Source organism: Hippocampus guttulatus, chromosome 3, assembly GCF_054856545.1.
Source record: "Hippocampus guttulatus isolate MCC_2025c chromosome 3, RoL_Hgut_1.0, whole genome shotgun sequence".
Classification (NCBI taxonomy): Eukaryota; Metazoa; Chordata; class Actinopteri; order Syngnathiformes; family Syngnathidae; genus Hippocampus; species Hippocampus guttulatus.
The window spans coordinates 9953630-9973766 of record NC_141263.1 but is presented as its reverse complement, the minus strand read 5'-3'; the positions used below and the strand labels follow the sequence as shown (position 1 = coordinate 9973766).

At 41.5% G+C, this 20137-nt stretch overlaps 1 protein-coding gene across 2 annotated transcripts; it reads right to left on the bottom strand.

Moving 5' to 3' along the window:
* Positions 1 to 3572: 3572 nt before the first annotated feature.
* Positions 3573 to 19709, bottom strand: hsd17b12b (hydroxysteroid (17-beta) dehydrogenase 12b). Of its 2 annotated transcripts, XM_086106837.1 has the most exons (11): positions 19403 to 19709; positions 12689 to 12735; positions 12511 to 12586; positions 11135 to 11242; positions 10885 to 10949; positions 10636 to 10680; positions 9910 to 9944; positions 8591 to 8672; positions 5494 to 5559; positions 5039 to 5188; positions 3573 to 4357 (listed from the first exon to the last, which is right to left on the bottom strand). In XM_086106837.1, exons 1-11 carry the CDS (start codon positions 19575 to 19577, stop codon positions 4250 to 4252), a joined length of 957 nt encoding a protein of 318 aa, XP_085962963.1. In that variant the 5' UTR covers positions 19578 to 19709; the 3' UTR covers positions 3573 to 4249. The 2 variants fall into 2 exon arrangements, with proteins under 2 accessions (XP_085962963.1, XP_085962964.1); XM_086106838.1 differs by lacking the exons at positions 12511 to 12586; positions 12689 to 12735.
* Between the last annotated feature and the right edge of the window lie 428 nt (positions 19710 to 20137).

Sequence of the window (20137 nt, the reverse complement as noted above, 5' to 3'; positions counted from 1 at the left end):
CTAAAACAGTTTGGACCAGTTGCGATGGGTGCAAACAGTTTAGGCCTAATGAGGGATGAATGAGGGGAAATCATAAGACGATACATAATTGTAGTCACTTGTTAATTTACTGTAAATTGTTTGGCAAAGACTCATGGGTATATGCTTTTTTTTTTTTTGAGTCATACGGAATCAAGGACCGGGCTGGGCAGTGTCAGTCGCAGCTGAACAAAAAGGAAATGATAAAAATGGATAGCCACTGCATGGCGTTAGTATTTTTTATTTTTATTTTTTTAATTGCAGTGTCGCCTCCAAGAGCAATGCAATAAATCACACGGAGAGCAGAAATCATTAATGGGATGAAATTATTTGGAGAAAACGGTTTCAGTGTTTGGACTTGTCACTTGAGGCACAGATGAGATGGCAGACAACAGAATCTATAAAGATGAAACCAAACCAAGTCTTTGGAAAATAGATGGATAGATAGATAGATAGATAGATAGATAGATAGATAGATAGATAGATAGATAGATAGATGTACTTCGAAGGTAAACTGTTTGGGGAGTAAACACATGTTCTCCTTCTGTGTTGTGGCCTCCACATTAACATTTTGGCTCGAAGGCTTCTTTCCCCGAATTGATCCAGGTCTATATGAATGAATATCATAAGAAATAGCGGGGCTAATTCATCACAGTTAAAATGCAGTCAAGCCTGACGATAGGAGGAATTATTGCATTGAGGTGTGCTTTCTGCTCAGAAGTGCATCAATAGTGCCACCACATGGAAAACCTTGAAAAATGGCTTCCAACAGAGTTCACATGTCTAATTGTAGACAGCTTCTTTCCATCATCAGTTACAACACAGAAGATGGTGCGAGGCCTTCTTTTATTTCTGACGGAGATCACAGAACACATCTGTGATGTCGACATGATGTTTTGAATGCAATTTTAAAGCCACAGGCAAAACAGTGAGAAAAGCAAAGCTTCAGCTATCATATTAGGAGTTTCATGACATCATATACAGTAGGCCTAAATAAATTAATTTCCATCGATTCATTCATTCCTACTTTGCAAGAAAGAGTTGCTGAACGGCCAATACACAATGCAAGCAATAACTTAAACTAAGTGTATTTTACAGGGATTTACAAGGAACCCTTCTCTCTTCGCCCTTTAAGACTTGCACCCCATTTCTTCTGTAGGCATTCCCAAAGCCACATTTGAGGGGTGCTAACCCCAATTAGCTACAGAGGATTCATGGCTGAAGTCAGCACCATCTGTACCCAGAAGCAGACACACGTGCGATTGCAAAGTGCGAGGCAAAACAACAAGGTCAAAGGCTTCATCTGGTGCTCCTCCTCAGGCTCTCCAAGGTCTGCAGGAAAGAACGCTGGGCCTGATCCTCCTCCAAAGTGGAGCAGTCGCCCTCCTCTTCTTCAATGATTCCACACTGGAGGCAGCGGAGGCGAGGTTCACGTTGTCCTGCCCTGCAGACATAAGCTGTGGCCAAAGGCTGAGGGAACTCTTCCATCACTAGAGGCAGCAGATGGGCGGGGATTGTGTCCATGCAGGTCGCCATGGAGAAACGATATGAGGACAACGAGCTTTACAAAAGCTGTTCTTTTGTTTGTTTGTTTTTAGGTCCCTGCTGATCGAGCTGGCTTTGAATCCCGTTTTGTCTCCGTGATTCCAAATGACGGTTGTTGAGAGATGATCAGGGAGACCCTGTCTTCCTCTGTGAAAATTCTGAAAAGGTGATTTCTTGCAGCAAGTGTGTTTGAGCAAATTGTGACCCCGATTACCGGCGAGCTTCTCTTTATACACATCTCTGTAAACCACCCATTTCTTCCTATGGGCATCCCCCCACGTACAAAGCTTCTCTCACTCCTACATCCTCTGTGATGACACACTTCCGTCAGTTTCCATCCCAGAGCACCGGAATCGTCTCTCAGAAACTGTTGGCATGGGAACCAGATGGCGATGCTTGGGAGGGAGAAAGGCAGAACGGGAAAAAAGGCAAAACAGGAAAAGCAACCGATTTGTATGGACAATGGAAATGACGTTGAATTGGATCATAAATTCACTTCATGAAAGTCACCAAAACAGGAAGGTGCAAGTGGAATTATTTTTAGATCCTAACAAGACGTAGAATCGAGCAATGTCATTCTAAAATGTTCCGAATTCTCAAAACATAGAGTTGATGAAAAGCCACTCACAAATACACAAAAATACCAGAAACAACAGCTACAGATTTCAACCATGAGAGAGAGAGCAGCGACGATTACCTTTTGTTTCTGGTCAGCCACTCAACAAACATGACTGCAAAGGTTGGTGGAGTGTTGAGCTGCTATTTCATGCAAATCAAGAGTTTCTCTTGTGTGTGGGTGTTACGTGAATGCTGGAAGAGGGAAAAGTGTCTGTTGTGACATAAGAGGTTTGAATGTGATGGAAATGGGTCAAAAATGGTAACAGTGAAATTTTATTTGATAGATGGTGCACTAACATTGACAAAACTACAGTACTGTAGTCCCTTACTCTGATGTTGTGTCAAAAGTTTACGATTTTAAAAATGACAGTGGTCAAGAGCAAATTTTAATCAGTGATGGCTTTGTGTCCCAAAATGTATTTCTGACAGTGATTTGAAAAATTTGGGTTTTTTTTGTTGCACATCATGTTTGTGAGATATTGAACTTTTTTGTTTTTAAATTTGACCCATGAAAGCCTGCGCAACCCGGATTTTACCATGCATTTTAATTTATTGCTATGACGTTCCAGAAAAAAAATCAGTTGTTGACTCTAACCCATAATTACTTATTACAGCATATGATATGCTAATGAAAGAAAACCTGATGTGCCAAACAAAAACAAGGGCAGATTTGGAAAATTCATCGAGAACAATTTACTTGTCCAAAAAAAACCAAAAAAAAAAAACCCCTGTATCATCTCAATTCCTGGACCAGGATGACATTTTAAAGGTCGCGCTGCGTTTTCAAGCAGGTTCTTTCAACTGCTTTCTGCTCAGAGAAAATAACATTCACGGTTGTTATTTTCCAGCAACAAAAGCCATCATATGGGCTCATATTTGTCCTGCCAGCTGGAGCAAAACCCAGAGATGCCTTTTCCAAGTGGTCTATTCCCACAGCAACAAAGCAGGGACACAATGAAAATCTGGCCATTTTCTGATACAAATGACAAAGCAAACAGGCACAAAAAGCACCAGTCTCATTTTAAAGGCTAGACTGTCATAAATGTCTTCACAAATTCAAACAACTTTCCCAAACATGAATTTTACATGATGGCGGTCGATTTAATTTGTCAGGAAATTAAAAACATAATTTCACTTGACCATTTCACCCAAAATATTTTTATACTTTTCCAGCAGACCTTTGTGCTCACTGAAGCACACAAGACTGACATTGTATTTATTTATTTTTTTATGTAGGCCAAGGAGGTTAAAACAGTCAGTCTGGCTGCTATGAAATTTCACCTCCACTGTGCAAGAAATTTCCACAGTGATCTCTAGTAATAGTTGTTTAGGAACATGCCTGGTACCACAATGCTATCACCGCAGAGAGAGACAACAGACAATCAAACCAGTGTCTTTGGATGCTGCTTACTTTAATAGGACACAACTGTGCGCATTCTGCAGGCTGTATACAAATGCACTCATGAGCCACAACATTAGCTGTACTGGCGCAGTCTGAGAGGATACATTTGGATGAGGCCTCATTAGATTGTGCGCATGTACTTCATTTGGTCACTCGTGTGTTTTCATTGGTTAAACAGATGAACACAAACTTGGCTCAAACATTACATTTAAGGGCAGGAAGTAGTAGAAAAGTACTGACACATCACAAAAACAGGAGGACATGATTCTCACTAGGGAAATAAGTTGCGGACAACAACCACAGGTTAACTTTTGAAAGCATCATTCAGTCCTTTGCTTGCATAAAGACATTTTACTCCGAAATATTGTTCATGGAGCTGCAAGTTCAGTTTCTTTATATCCTGTCATTATTAGGAGCGTTCAATGTATAGTACTACTGTATAGCCGAAAATGTGAATTCTCAAACCGTTGATTAAAGCTCAAAGACTAACACACAGCGATAGGGGCCAGAAGGTGCCTTGCATTATCTCTGACTTGTACTTTCTGAGGGCAGGGGAAGTGATTTGCTCCCCCGGCAACTGTCAGCTTTTCCTCTTCTTCGGCCACGCTCATGATGATGATGTTGGTAGTCATGAGCACAGCTGGTCCGCTCCCAGCCGCCGCCGAGCTAGCCCTGCTTCTGCTTCTTGAGGTAACGAGCACGCTGGGACAAAGTCACTCCCATCACGTGTCTGCTGAGAATGCTGGCAGGGAGCAGAGCTGTACTCACCCAGCCCTGCAGAGAGAAATTACACGGTCAGCTGGTGGCATTTACAAATGACAAATTAACATTCATTAATGACTCTCAACCTACAGGAGGAACAACGGTTACAAGGGTGCTTTTGTCAAAGAAACTGCGCACCGTCCAAGAGAGCCCATTTGTCCCCCAAACCCCACCCCTTCTTGTAATGAACTAGGGGAAACCAAAAACAAAACAAAAAAAACCCAGACAAAACTGCTTGGTTTAAGCATTTTTTTCGGGGGGGGGGGGGGGGGTCATGCAGTGATTGTTTCAACTGAACAATTAATATTCTCTTGGCTCACATTTGACCCGATTAGTGCTTTAAACCTTTTCTTTGCAATTACATGTATGTATTTTATTCTGATCATTAACAAGACTGCTTAGTGTACAAACCACAGGAACAAGGCTCACATACACTATTTGTACTTTGCGATAAAAGGCCAATGGGCTGCTATGAACCATAATAAAAGAAAAGGTTAGCTGTACAAGAAATGTATTTAAAATGAGGTGAAATAAATCAAATCAGAGGAAGGTTTGCATCCATTCTCATCCATCACACACTGATTTTATGCCGAAAAGTGACCGGTGTTTGTGGTAGGAAGTATCATGATCAGAGTGACGACTCCAGTTGTGTTGCAGTGATGACACTTATTATCGCTTTCAAATTGACTGTACCATGAGAGCATGAGGCAGGTAACCATTGGTTTGCGCCTGGAGGCCCACAGTGTTGAGCTCGGCGGCAACGTAGCGCTCCGGACTCGGCGTATCCAGCGTGGCCCTCCGGATTTTACTCAGCTTCGTTGCAACGAAAAATGGCAGAACGCTCTGCAGAAAGGGAATTTTTGGAGTCAGAGTCACGTTTGGATTTTATCCATCCATTCATCAGGAGCAACTGGGGGTTCAGGAGCTTGCTCAAGGACCCTTCGACATGGTCACAATGGCCGGGGATCCGACCGCCAACCTCTGGGTTGGGAAACAACCACTCTACCACTGAGCCATGCCGCCCCCAAGTCACAACATGAAAAGTATTGACTGAGCATTGGATCCTCCAACATATTCAGAGATGAAAGCATACGTACGGATGTGGTTGTGTATGTATGAACAACAAAGCAGAGTTGTAGGCGCTCTACCTGGATGATGATCCCTTTGCTCTTGTACTCAGCTTGCAACCCTCGTGAAAAGAAGTCCACAAATGCCTATAAAACACAATATCGATGGATTCATTTTTATAATATTGAATCAATTGAATCTAACAAAAGTATTAAAAACTGAACGGAACATGACCAATGAAAACCAGACACTGCTTTTGAATTGTGGTTCAACAGAATGGTTAAAAATAACAATAGGAATGAAATCGGCCTGAATAAAACCATTGGTAGTTTTGTGACACAAGCTTTTGAGGCGGTCACTGCAAATGATTTTTGTAACTTTCAATGAGACTTCTGCACCTCTCAGCAGTTTTTTTGGCTCACTCTTTTGCTTAAGTTGTCTCTGATTTGAAGGACACGGACAGCATGCTTCAGCTTTTTCCGCAGATGTTCAAAAGAATTTCGATCGAGGCTTATAGAAAAGAAAAGTAAAATGTTTTACTTTTTGCCATTCTTGGGTGTTTTGGGCCTGTCATTGTTCAGAGAACAAGCTTTCTGACACAGGGCAGCATAATAATTATTTTGCGAATACCTTGACATATCTGTGATTTCACTGTACCCTTACCCTGCACAGATTCAAGACATCCTGTTCCAGATGTCGCAAAGCAGTCCCAGAAATGAACAGAGAACTCTCCACGTTTCAAACTGTAGTGAGGCATGTGTTCTTTTTTTTTCGTATGCTTTATTTTTGCGTCTATGAACAGAGTTGATGTGCCTCGCCAAAACGTTCCAGTTTTGTCTCATCTGCCCATAGGACATTCTCCCAGAAGCTCTGTGGCTTGTCAACATGCAGTTTGACAAATTCCAGTCTCCGTTTTTTATTACTTTTTCCCCCCTAACAGTGGAGTCCTTGTTAGGTGTCTCCCATTAAGTTCACTTTGGCTCAAATGACGACGGATGGTGCAATCTTACACTGATGTCCCTTGACCTTGGAGGCTGTAATAGGTGCATTTTCAATGCCGCTTAGCCTCATGTTTTTGAATATACAGTATGCCGTTCAAAGATCGCACCCACATAACGTCCCAACACATACGTTTCATCCTGTTCTGCTCTTAATCTCTGACAAAGCGTAAGACTTTTTCCCTCCTCAAGCTAGGAGTGTGTGTTATTCTTTGAGTCATCTTGGAGTTGAGAAAAACAGGAACAGTACAGAACATATCCTGTTAAATAGTGTAGCGGCAAAGCCATTACAGTATACGTTCGGGTCGATTCTAGTCTGTTGCAGTCCCGGCCCAAAAGAATGGTGTGAAAACTGGATGTCAAAACGTGTTATGCTATCTACAATACCCTCATTTTTTAAAATCCATGGTCACGTGAGCTGCAGCCTTTCCGGGGGGTAGAGTACAGCCAGAACAGTTTAATGTTGACAAGACCAAAAAAAAAAGATTCATAGATTGTGTCATTTTTTCCCCCTCCTGCATAGCTTGGCAATACCAAGTACAGTACAGCCATACAGTATGATCCTCCCAATGCTGAAAAAGCCATCACAAGTACCTCCTACTCCCTTGCTTTAATTGTAATGGACACTTACCTTTGATTCTCTCAATAATCATTTACAAGGCGATGAATAAGACATGAAAGCGACTTAACAGGTAAATTACCGTATCTAAATTTAACGTATTTTGTGATGTGTATGCAGGGTCAGCAGCTGTCAGGAGTCAAACCAAGATGAATCTGACACGCTGTGCATTTGGCAACAGTGATTTTGCAGGTGGTGAATGTTTAAGCCTTTGAAGAAGTCTTCGTTCTGCGGTGTTTTCGTTAGGGTGATATTTCTGTCCACGCAGACATATTGAAGCTATTCCGTCTCAAGCTCTTTGATAAAAATGCAGTGATCGCCATCTTACATTATCCTTATCATTCGCAGTGTGTGGTGTAGGCATGGGCCAATTATTGGTTTGACAGTTTACTGTGGTTTTAGAAAGTCACGGTTTCAATTGCCGCTAAAAGTGTTTGTCACCGGTAATGTGCTTTGGTTTTGTTTTTTGAGAGGACTTGTGAGCACTTAACAATCTGCATCTCTGAAGTTAGTAATGAGAGATTAGTCACTTCTGGCGGCCCGGTAGTCCAGTGGTTAGCACGTCGGCTTCACAGTGCAGAGGTACCGGGTTCGATTCCAGCTCCGGCCTCCCTGTGTGGAGTTTGCATGTTCTCCCCGGGCCTGCGTGGGTTTTCTCCAGGTGCTCCAGTTTCCTCCCACATTCCAAAAACATGTATGGCAGGCTGATTGGGCGCTCTAAATTGTCCCTCGGTGTGAGTGTGGGCGTGGATGGTTGTTCGTCTCTGTGTGCCCTGCGATTGGCTGGCGACTGATTCAGGGTGTCCCCCGCCTACTGCCCGAAGACGGCTGGGATAGGCTCCAGCACCCCCCCCCCCCCCGCGACCCTAGTGAGGATCAAGCGGTTCGGAAAATGGATGGATGGATGGATAGTCACTTCTGTTTCTAATCCTCAAATGAGCAGAGAGGGGAGGGTTGAGCAGTTACATTGGGAGGGAGGAAGGACAGAGGGAGAAGACAGACTCCAGCACACTTACTGATGCTTTTTTATTTTTTTGCTTTGTCCTTTGTAATGTGCATTGTCCTTAAAAGCAGACATTGTCCGTAAAAATTCAGACAAAAATAAATAAATAAACAAATAAAACATGGTGTCAGCATGTACTAGTCAGCGGCGCAAGGAAAGATGAGTAGCCTTCCGGTCGGTTCTAAAAATAGCTTACCAGCGATGGGACACTGTGACTTAAGAAGAATAATTTAAACATAAGAGGAATGAAAATCTATATATGTTTTTAACTTAACATGATACATAACAATAAATGTACTTTGTTTAAAAATAAAATAGGATGAGTTCATTGGGGGAAAAAAATTGTGTTTTTATCCAGCCAAATATTTATTTACATTTTTTCTAAAGGGTAATTTAGAGGTGCAATTACAATACTGTGAGAGTGCAATATTTTTATTCAAGGCTACCACTCCATCAGAATTTGCCAACAGCCCACGCCTAAGGTATGATGAATGTTACCATGATAATTCTATGCTCACATTTAATTTCACATTTGAAATTTGCAACAACAGCTTCACCTTGGATGCAGAGTAGACGGTGAGCAGAGGAACGGGGTACATCCCACTGGCTGAAGAGATGTTGAGAATAGCGCCCTTCTTTCTGAAATCACAACAGGTAACTCACATCAGGTGATGATATTTAACCTTAAATCTCCCTAAAAATTTAATAGAAAAATCAAAGCATGCAACACAGCTTTAATTGAACACAGGGCACAGCGACCAAAATCTTTTTTTGGACTTCTCACGGTGCTGTAACTGTCTCCCAATTTTTATAGCTGTAGGTTCAGTGTTCCAAGCAGGGCTCCACTCAACCTCTGCAGGGGGTGATACAGACCCATTTCGACTACCATTTTACATGATTATATTTATATTATTTTTACTACTATTACCTACTATATATATGAGTACACTGTTGTACTCATGAATGATCACTAAAACATCAAATTTATTTGCCTGGCTCGATCGATGTGTGTGCAGAATTTAGTGTGTTTTTGGTCATGTTCAGTTCCTCAAAAATCATATTCTCTATGGGCAATAATAATAACTATGATTTATATTATTCTTATTTCTACCATAACTATGGGGACCTAGAAGCAGTCTCTGCTCGGGCCCAAACAATGAACACTGGCTGTTCCTTCTGTGCACATGATAGCCTCTTAGGAGAAGTGTGGTGCCATAATGCATGGAGTATAAACTTACAATGACATAAGAAGAGTAGAAGACGAAAGTTGCAACGAAGCTCTATTAATATCACTCGTTTTTCACAAAGTGGGAAACATCTGCTCCTGTGAGCACTGTTACAGTACCTGTATGTATGAGTTCTTACAGCTCTTTTGTGAAAATAGTCATTATTTGAAAGAATATCACTCCGGGAAGTCAAAGCTAATTTCCCTTCAGTACATTGTGGGGGTTCTACAATTACTTTAGCATGAGCACTAGCAATGTTTTATTTTTTTTAATTAAATGAGACTTGTATGTAAATCGACAAAGTGTGGAATTATTTTTGTTGTGCGTTTAGTTTTATAGTCAACTCGAACTGGGGTGTCATTAAAAACAGTTTAAAGCATGCTCAGAATCAGATAACATCACATGTTTTTCTTCAATTATGTTTTAAGAACCAAAGAGGCCAAAATCATAGCAATTAAATGTTGCTTAATTGCCCTGCCCCAGTGTATGTTAATTTATATTTAACTGCACAGTGAATCGTGTTCATATTATGTAGTATGGGATGCTATCAAACTAAATGCACAAGACACAGAAAACAAAGGCTACAAAGCCAAAAAAAAAAACAATTAAAATTGTTGCCTGTGGAAATATAACGGCAAAAAAGATCTCACCTCTCAGCCATTTGAGGCAAAACGAGTCTTGTCATCTGGCAAGAAGATGATAGCGTCAGAAAGGACAAAATGTAAAGCCAACAAGTCAAAACAGATCAGACAAGAATAAAAACAAGGAACAAAATGTATCGGCTCTGGACAAGTGTTCATCCATTTGTCTGTGGATGTGTGGGTTGCGCGTGGTGAGACAAAGAGATGATGATGACAATTATAGCTGTGGGAGCAGTTTGAAGATTCACTACATGACAAATTCTGTTAGTGGAAGTGTTAAGAGAGCAGGTGGGTTGTTGCTCTAGGACGGGGGGCACAAACTCTGGTACTCGAGGGCCCCTATCCTGCACGTTTTAGCGGATTTCGTCCTCCAACACACCTGTTTCAAATGATCGGCTTATCAGCAAGCTTTACGGAAGCTTGATAACGATCCTGTTCGTTTGAATCTGATGTGTTGGCAGGGGGAGACATCTAAAACAAGCTGGATAGGGGCCCTCGAGGACCAGAGTTGGGCACCCCTGCTCTAGGGACAACCAAGAGCAGACTTCCTTCTTTGTTTTTCAAATCTAATATTAGTGGTTTTAATTTAAAATAAGCCTGTTTGAGTTTGGCCTTAACCTTTGCTTTGCTTCTTGCAGTTGGCTTAAGGTGCCTCTGTGATTACTGTGCACCAAGTCAGGCAAAAGTCTGTGCTCTACCGTGTGCTCTTATTTGTTTTCACTTGGCAGCACCTACCTGGCACACTGATGTTATGTTGACATTCACCAGCGTGTCAATGAACTGGAACAAGGAGAACATAGCATGACATTAAACGTGTGAATTGGAACATATGTATGTGGTGTGATATCTGATGAGATGAATCCAAAACCTTCAATGCTTCATATCCAAGTTATTTCTACAGTGTAAATGTAACATTTTCCTCCTTTATATATACATGAATCATTCTTGGGCTCCTAGAAACTAATGATGAAGACACTGACTTACAGTATCCAGATTGGGGACGCTGAGGAAGAATTCTGGGTAAGAATAGGATATCCCAACGTTGTTCACTGTTGACATTCACAAAATATTCAACATTCAAAGTCAGTGTTTCTCCCCAATGCAACCTGAGGGGGGCAGCATAAGGCTAAAAACAGAACAAACATTTGCTAGCAAGAGAGTCAATTAATACAAAGTATATTCAAGAGTGCAGATATGGATCTAAATTGTCCAAGGTGTGAAAGTTGGATCTTACCTAACACCCCGATCTCCAGCCTTGCAAGTTCATCTTCAATCTGAGAATAAATGTTGACTGAACTGAAGTCTGCTGTAATAGTTTTTGTCTCCACACCATATTTGCTCTCTGTAGGTATGAATAAAGATGTAGCATGTTTAGAAATATGAAGTATTAATTAAATGTTAGGACCCACAATCGCATTTACAGCATGAGCAAGTATGTCTAAACATCTGAATGCTACTGTATAAATGAGAATAAAGGTAGGGACACCAGGCATTAGCAGGAACCTGACAACTCAGTCTTTTTTCGCAGTGACTTGGTTCCAGACCCTCCCGAAAAAATTGAAAAACCACAAAGTAGGATTTGACACCCCCCCAGGAATTTTAGCGTTTGTGTCTGAAATGTTTGCATCCGGGGCGGCCCGGTAGTCCAGTGGTTAGCACGTCGGCTTCACAGTGCAGAGGTACCGGGTTCGATTCCAGCTCCGGCCTCCCTGTGTGGAGTTTGCATGTTCTCCCCGGGCCTGCGTGGGTTTTCTCCGGGTGCTCCGGTTTCCTCCCACATTCCAAAAACATGCATGGCAGGTTGATTGGACGCTCTAAATTGTCCCTAGGTGTGAGTGTGGGCGTGGGTGGTTGTTCGTCTCTGTGTGCCCTGCGATTGGCTGGCAACTGATTCAGGGTGTCCCCCGCCTACTGCCCGGAGATGGCTGGGATAGGCTCCAGCACCCCCCGCGACCCTAGTGAGGATCAAGCGGTTCGGAAAATGGATGGATGGATGTTTGCATCCGGTTGAACCGGGATTCGTGGCTGTTCCACAGTATGTTAGCACCCTCTGTTGGTAAATGTCTGAGACTACAAGCAGTTGACAAACCAGTTGTCGTTTGTCTGATCATTGACAATGCAAGCAAGAAACATCATAGTTACCAACACGTTTAAAACATGTAAACAGTATTTATACTTTACATATTTGAGACAGGATTACCACAGTATACGTATTTACTTAAATCTTTAATTAGAAAACCTTATACCTTATACAGTAATTAACATTCATCAACATTGCCTTGTGAGAGAGGTGAAGAGGCTTGCGTTGGTGGTGAAGAAGGCGGCTAATCAACTCGTCAAAAAAAGCTATCGATTCAACAAAAAAAGTTATCGCGAACATAACACTCAGACACAGTATGCGATACAGTCAACAGACCGGCGATGATCCACTCGTCCTCTCATGGCTGCATTTTTTTCTTTTATTAATATTTAAAAAACTGTGAAATACTGAAGCCGCAAAACTTGAAGGGCAAAGTGGCGAGGGATCACTGTACTCCTAAATCTATGATTACTAGGAAAATACATGACCAAAGGTTTCATGAACTTTTGTGTTCATGAAATGTTTCTTACCAATTGCTTTGGATACTTCATCCAGCTTCTCTTGAGAGCGACTAATTAGCACAATGGCAAAGCCCCTGCGGGCCAACTAAAAAAAAATACAACAGCAGAACGATAAGGCCTGTTAGTTGAATAATATAGAAATGATACTAAACAAGGCGTGTGTGTGTGTGTGTGTGTGTGTGTATACCTCCTCTGCATAGGCTTTGCCAATCCCATCTGTTGCTCCCGTCACAACTACGTAAAAAAAATGGTAAATTGACTACAGAGACCTAATTCCAAATTATTTAAATATTTTGGATTGACATAACATGGAGAGAATTTACTCACTCGTGACACACCCAAACTGCTCTTGGACAATACATCAATATTAAATAAAATCATTTGTGTTTATAAATTTTTAAAAAAGTGAGTTTTTCCACAAATAACAGAAGGATTTGCTCAAATAAATCAGTGAATGCTGAAGCCATTGTACTACCAACATGACACGTGTAGCTATTTTTACTCTTCCTGCTGTGGCTAAAATACAGGAGTGTTATTTATACACCAAAGCCTCTCTTTTTCCAACAATCATGTAGCCTCGGCTGTACCCATCTCCCGTCTGTGTGGTCTTTTAGAGTACAGATGGTGCTGAGGTGCCAAGCATTCTCTCGGGTTGCAGTGCGATCAAACATAAGTAGTGAGAGGGGGGGACCGTGAGAGAGAAAATGACAAACATCAACACAGGGGATCCTAGGGGCAGCTAAAAATAGCACAGAGAAGGGGAGCGGGAGAGCTTCTGCAAGCACAATGAGAGGGAAACAGAAGATGGGTTATTTTAAGGTGTTTTAGAGAATAAACGGATCTATGGAAGGACAAGGGGGAATGTTATTTCCAGCTGAGTTAGTGTGGCCATACTGCAGAATTTCAGTTCACTAACAAAACTATTTCTAATGAGTGGCATTACAAAAATAAAAGAAAAATATTGACTTCATATAGCCAATTTTAGGTAACCGGGTTGTAAGGTTGCTTTGCAACAGCACAAAGTACTGCAATTTAAATGTTGGTACTATTTATACATTTAACATTTACTAATCTACGTGAGGCAAATGAGAACAGATTTTCTTTTGCAATGCTGCCCTGGCAGCAGACAGGATAGTGAAACGAACCAAAATGCAAACAGATTTGAAGGAAAATGTTGAAAGGCGCCCCGGTGTCAGGGCAAAAATGTTGGCGCAAGGAATGGAATTTCTGTTGATAACAGGGAATAACAGGGAGTTTCAATGTGTCCCTCAAGAGAAGCACTGCGTTGTGTTCAAACTGGACTCTTTTTCAGCAACAGAAGCATCACTGTATGAGCTCCGTGACTCATGGACAACCCACTGCACGGACACAATCTGAAACAATGGCGAGTCGTGTCACAACACAATCCACAAATACAACTGACAAGCTGCAATTACCCTGCTACATTTTCCTCAACCAGAACAATTTGTCTGAATTTCCACATTTTTAAATTACTGCTTGTCAACAACATTTTAGCAGGATAGTTACAATACAATACAATACAATACATGCTGATTTATATAGCGCTTTCACAACAGTGGCAGCAGTAACAAAGCGCTTAACAAAACAGTTAACATAAAGTAAAATAATAAACACAACACATAACATAAAACACGGACAGTCGTGCAGTCCTAACCACTTTTCCGTCACACGCTTTGTTGTTTGAAGCAGTTTGAGATGAAAGAGGAGAGAATCAACGTGTCCTTTAACCAGTGGATCAGAGACGTCATGCTCAAAATGTGCACACGTCGGCTACAAGCTAAGTTTCAAAGTCAACAAGAAGCTGTAGCATCCATTGACGAAAAAAGAGATTGGTTCACTTCTCCTGTCCCATGGAAATCCATTTCAATTCCAAGCGGCGACTCTCGGTTCCAAATACGCATCGGCGCCCTGCGCCAACGCTCCTCTCTCCTCATCCTCAACTTCAGCAGCCATCCATCCAGCCGCACCAACGCCGACTGTCCAACAGGGCCGACATAGCCACTGAACAAAACGGGGTGTGACAAATGCTGCCCATTACAGGCGCAAAAAACACAAGCGCCCCAGGTCTGTCCAGCACCGACAGTCAATGGCGCCGACATCCCTCCCCAATCAAAATCTGTGCTGGTACAGGCGTGCTGCCGAGAAGGCGCAACCACCAAGCACAGATACTTCTCCTTTGACGAATGTCGTGGCCAAAAAAACGCTGAAAACAGTCCATATCAAGTCCACACGATGAAACAACAAACATGTGACAAAACAAAAAACAAAAACAACAAAAAAGAACAAAAAAGCAAGGCTTTTGAAGAGCACTTGCTGACGGCTGCCTACTCGGGCGCCATCTTGGGGAAAAAAAATAATTATATATATAGTTAGTTAGTGCATATATTACGGAATCTGACAAAAAGAAATCTCCACTGTTCAATTTCACAACATAAATGTTACTCGAGAACCTTAAATCCAAATAAATTATGACTTTAATATTTGTAATTTTATAATGGAAAAAATAGAGAATGTGGAGAACTCAAGCAAGACTTTTCATCACGATGCGAGTATAAAAGCGGTTGAAATGTTAAATGCTGATCACCCTCGTGAGCGGTTCAAAGATGACGCTTTTGCTCTGCAATCTCCAGCGGGTGACGTCATTTACAGAATGCCGAGTCACCAGTCAACCATTGTAATGCATTGTTGATTGACCTATTAACTGCTCTTTGCCATTGTCAGCGTTATTCTTCAAAATACCTAAAAATACGCAATTCTGTGATAAAAGGCACCTTGAGGACTCTATCATGGGGTGTGTTCACTATGGTGAGGGTAAATGGTGCAAGATGACAGTAAAGCACGCTCAAAAAAATACAAAGCCAACACTTTTTTGTCTCATAACAGAGCACTTCTCCACCTATATGGCAAAGTTTGAGGGTGAGTGCAATTGGCATGCTGACTCCAAGAATTTCCATGACTATCCTCATAGCTCATACTGCAGCATGATAACGCACAGCCCCGTTTTGCAAACATCTGTACACAATTCCTGGGAGCTGAAAACATCCCAGTTCTTACATAGCCTGCATATTCACCTGGCGTGTGATCAAACCAGTTCCTCTAGGAACATCCGGCAACTTCACAGTCATTGATGAGGATTGGACCAACACGCCAAAGGCCACAACAACCTAATCAAGTCAGAGACATGTTGCCCTGCTTCAAGCAAATGGCGCTCACACCAAATACTGACTGCTTTACTTACCCCTTCACCTCAAGTACAGTAAAGCAGCACATTTTACAGCAGAGCTCCCCAACCCCTGGGCCGCGGACCGGTCCGTGGGTCATTTGGGTACCGGGCCGCACAGAAAGAATACATAACTTACTGTACATTACTTCCGTTTTATTCATTTCGGAATCTGAAAGATGTTTTATTTTGAAAAATTACCGGATCCTCTGTAACATCTGTCTACAATATGTCACTCTTGACGCAGGTGAAGGTGTGGCTTCTCAGTTACGTGATAGTTTACCGCTAAAATGAAACCCAGGAGCTAGCAAAATGAGTAAAAAACAAATGTCTTTGAGAAGTTTTTTTCGGGAAGGGGGAAAGGCCCAGCCAGGAGACAGAGGAGAAGCCTAGAACTTTCAAGAAAGAGAAGGCTACATTTAACGGACAGTGTCAGGAGTCCTACTTAAAATACAGATTGATCACAACGGGAGATTCCCACGCACCAAGCCCAGTCTGCATAATATGCGGCGATGGTGAGTTATACTTTTCATGCACTTTGTATTTGCGGTCGATTTTATTTTGAAGGCATGTGTAATCATTACCATGGCGACCAGAGAGTGTTGCGACCAGATAGGACGTTCATCGTGTCATGATTCGTGTTTATTATTATGTTTCAAAAATACCAGTTTTCATATTGGTCATATCATATTATTTTGTTGTATTTATCCGGCCTTTAAAGGCAGTTCCCTGAAAATATAGTCTGACATTAAACCGGTTCGTGAGGGAAAAAAGGTTGGGGACCCCTGTTTTAGAGTGCTTTATTGTGGGCAGCCTATGAAGCAACTGTGCAAGAATGACGCCATCTAATCCACAACTCTGATGAGAATGGATTATTTTAGCAGAGGAGAGGTGCTCAATAAGAGATTACTATAGATTTGGGAAGAATATTTATAAAAACCCAGGCCTTTTTTGTGGATAGTCTATCCCTAGCCCTCTCTGATACGCACGCACGCAGGAACCAATGAACCAGAATCCTAAGGATCCAACGCCTAATGTGAAACTCGTTTATGAATGGCTCAAGTACTATTACATAATGAAGCTGTCGGCTCAATCACATCCACTTGAGTCAGGCAAAGTTTGTGAATGAGGGAAGCAAACGAGGCCAACGGGCTCCTTTGCCTCACTGCGCATCCTGAATCGCTCTGCATGCGTAATCAAAAATGTTAAGGGGTAAAAAATAAAATAAAATAAAAAGGTTTGCTAACACTTCTATATTTAGCCTCGCACGAAGAGATGAAAGGAGATTTCAACTGACACTCTCAAGACTGTCGGCTTCTCCGACAGACTCATGTGCATTAAACAGATCAATTATTGTCTCGGATTCACCTTATTACGTCGGTAAGAGAATGGTTTTATTCACGTTCAGTGGTCAGCAGTAAGCAGAATTGCGTAAAAACTGATTTTGATGTGGGTGTGACTTGGGAATTACTGTCGCTTCTTCCATCAACCTCTTGTTTTGATCATATTTAATGTTAATAGCACCAAAGTTCACTCAGCCCCCCGTGTGTCTGAACACTGACTTGACAGATGGACCGATTTACAACCAACTCTTGAATCCGATCACAATCTTTGACTACAGATTACATTCATTGACCAAAGTCTGGCCCGCAATTCCATTTTGATGTTTTGTTTCAAATACAGCTGTACTTACTGTTAAAAAATTGGAAACCACTGAGTGTGGTGGAGCAAACATGAACCATGACAAAGAGAAACAGCACAACATCATGCTGGCTCGAAATGGAAATACAGTCACACCTTGAGATATGACTTTAATTCCATGCTCGGAACTCAAAAGACACATCTCTCAAATCATTTCCCCCATTGAAATGAATGGAAATGCCATTAATCTATTCCAGCACTCCCCACACCACCACCCCAAATGTTTTTGTTTTTAAATGAGGAAAAATACCACTCTATAACTTTATAAAAACTGAGTCATAATGTGGAGATGCGAAGTCATGTCTCTTTACTCTCCCTGAAATAACTGACTGTTTACACAGCAAGCTACTCCCTTTCATGGATATCATTCCTTTCAAGTCAGATACATACACTATTGATGCTAACCATTAATTATCTCGCGGACCATTTTTAAGGCAACATAGCTTGACTGTATTAAATATGCAAAGTGTAACTGACGCCTGATGATTTGAATGAATGAATTGATGATCAAAGGTTCGCTCGTAGCGAAACACCTACGAAGTGGGTTAAATACACTTTACTGACACTATGCAGTGCTTGTAATCTCAAGTTTGTGTTCACAAGTTAAAGCAGAAAAAAAGAAGACTTAATATCTCGAAAAATTCAAGTGAAGTCACTCTTATTTTAAATCACCACTGTATTTTGTGAGTATAATATAACATTGAACTACGTACAGTAGTATTATATTCTCAAACTGAACATAAATGTAACATTAGCCCAAGTGGTATACAGTCCAGGCAATTTCCACAAGAGAATAAAGATCAATTTTGATTGTCAACGGTAAAAGACACCGTTTGCAGTCGTTTAACACTTCACCATATCCTACTGAAATGTACTATATATCAAATAATAATAATACTCTGGAAGTTAGCCGTAAGAATTTGCCAATATATGGCAGCATGCAGTTGTGCACTCTGCAAAATATAAACACAATAACAAACAAATGGGTATATTGACAGTTAACAGATAGCGTACAAATGTAAAAGGAACAAGTTGTGCGCACTGTACAGATTTCTGTCTGTACGTTTCTAATTTTTCAGTAAATCAAGAGAACATTATATTTGCTTTTGTATTCAATTCAAGTGTGCTCTATAGCACCAAATCGCAAAATAAGTTGTCTCAAAACCCCTTCCGCATGAAGCAGGTCTAGAACCGCATTCCTCACATTTGAACAACTCATTCCCGACCAAGCCTCCCAGTTACTATCCGTATTTGGCATCTATAGTCATCAATGAGAGTGAACCCCACATGAGCAAGCACTTGGCGACGGAGGAAATAAAAACCTCCTTCTAACCAATTGGATTGAGAGGGTGATAGGGGTTTGGGAGCACAAGGCAGAGATGGATGGAGGTGGAGAAGGAGAGAGAGCCAGAGAAAGAATCAAGGAGAATTTCAGCAGGGACAAGGAAGCAGTATGCATCACAAGCTGCACCAGTAACAACAATTTTATGGTGAGCAACAGCGCCAACAGTGTTAGGAGCCAAAGTGTTGCCATTTTTGGTTGCATTCTTGGAAACATTGGCGCCTACTATCACTGAAAGGGGATGAGAGACGTCAGCGACATTTCACACACCTGAGGGATAAACACACGGCGTGCTATACCTAGGGCTGCACGATTGAAAATGGAAAATGCAATTTTGATTCGATACAATGTTTTTCTCCATCCAAATCAAGCTTCGGAGAAATATTCACGTTACATATATGACATTCGATAATGTCATATTTATACACATATCATGTAATGACACAAAAGGTACTGCTGTGAGTGTATATATTTCTACCGTTCTTAAACTGTTCTCTCGTATGTGACCAGAATATATAATTTAATTATGTATCATTATTATTAAATCAAGGGGGGGGGGGGCGTTAGAAAACACCTTGAAGTAAACCAAATAAAGCACGATATCAAAAATCACTCACCTGCCCATTTCCCAAGTTTAGCGGGTGATACCAGCCGCCCGTTGCCCAGCACCCACACCTTAATCCCGACCAACAATCGATACACGGAACACACCGACAGCCAGGCCGCGGTCACAGCACCGAGCCAGAACAGCGGCGTCTCCACGGCCCGAAACACATGTTCACTGGCTGACATGCTTGCCTCAAACGCGGACTGATTGTGTTTCCGGATAACTATATATGTCCGGCTTGTGGACACGTGTAATTACAGCAGACAAAGTGCAACTTGATGGTCATGGACACGGACATGTAACTTCCGCGGTGGTCATTAAGAATTTGATGATCTGTGATTGGATAGTTTTCTTCTTCTGATATTTTATACAGTAACAATTATAAACACGACTGCCATCTACCGGTGACGCCTGATTAATAGTGTCAAAGTGAGTGGCGATGGATTCAGGTTGTGAAACGTTTCGAAATTTACGGACTCCGCTGACAAACAATGTTCTATTTCCACTCTCAGTGGCCATTATAATTAACCTTTATTCTGCTCACTGCTACAGAATCTATGAACAGTGATCATGAGGTATGAGAAATGGAAGGATAGTTGAATGAATGGATGGAATGGATGGGTGTATGGATAGTGATCAGGCGAATCCTGTGTAAGATGTCATTTAAGGTACGGTAGTTCTTTGAGCTTAATCATAATGTCTTCCTCATCTTTTACAACTGGTGAATTAATGTTATATTTGAAGA

Excerpts from the sequence above, each read along its gene's own strand:
- hsd17b12b (XM_086106837.1), bottom strand. The coding sequence starts at position 19,577 with ATGTCAGCCAGTGAACATGTGTTTCGGGCCGTGGAGACGCCGCTGTTC. Across the intron at positions 10,950-11,134 it reads GCTGGAGATCGGGGTGTTAG|TGAACAACGTTGGGATATCC; the intron begins GTAAGATCCAAC and ends GAATGTCAACAG. Across the intron at positions 4,358-5,038 it reads ACCTGCCTCATGCTCTCATG|GGCTGGGTGAGTACAGCTCT; the intron begins GTACAGTCAATT and ends TTCTCTCTGCAG.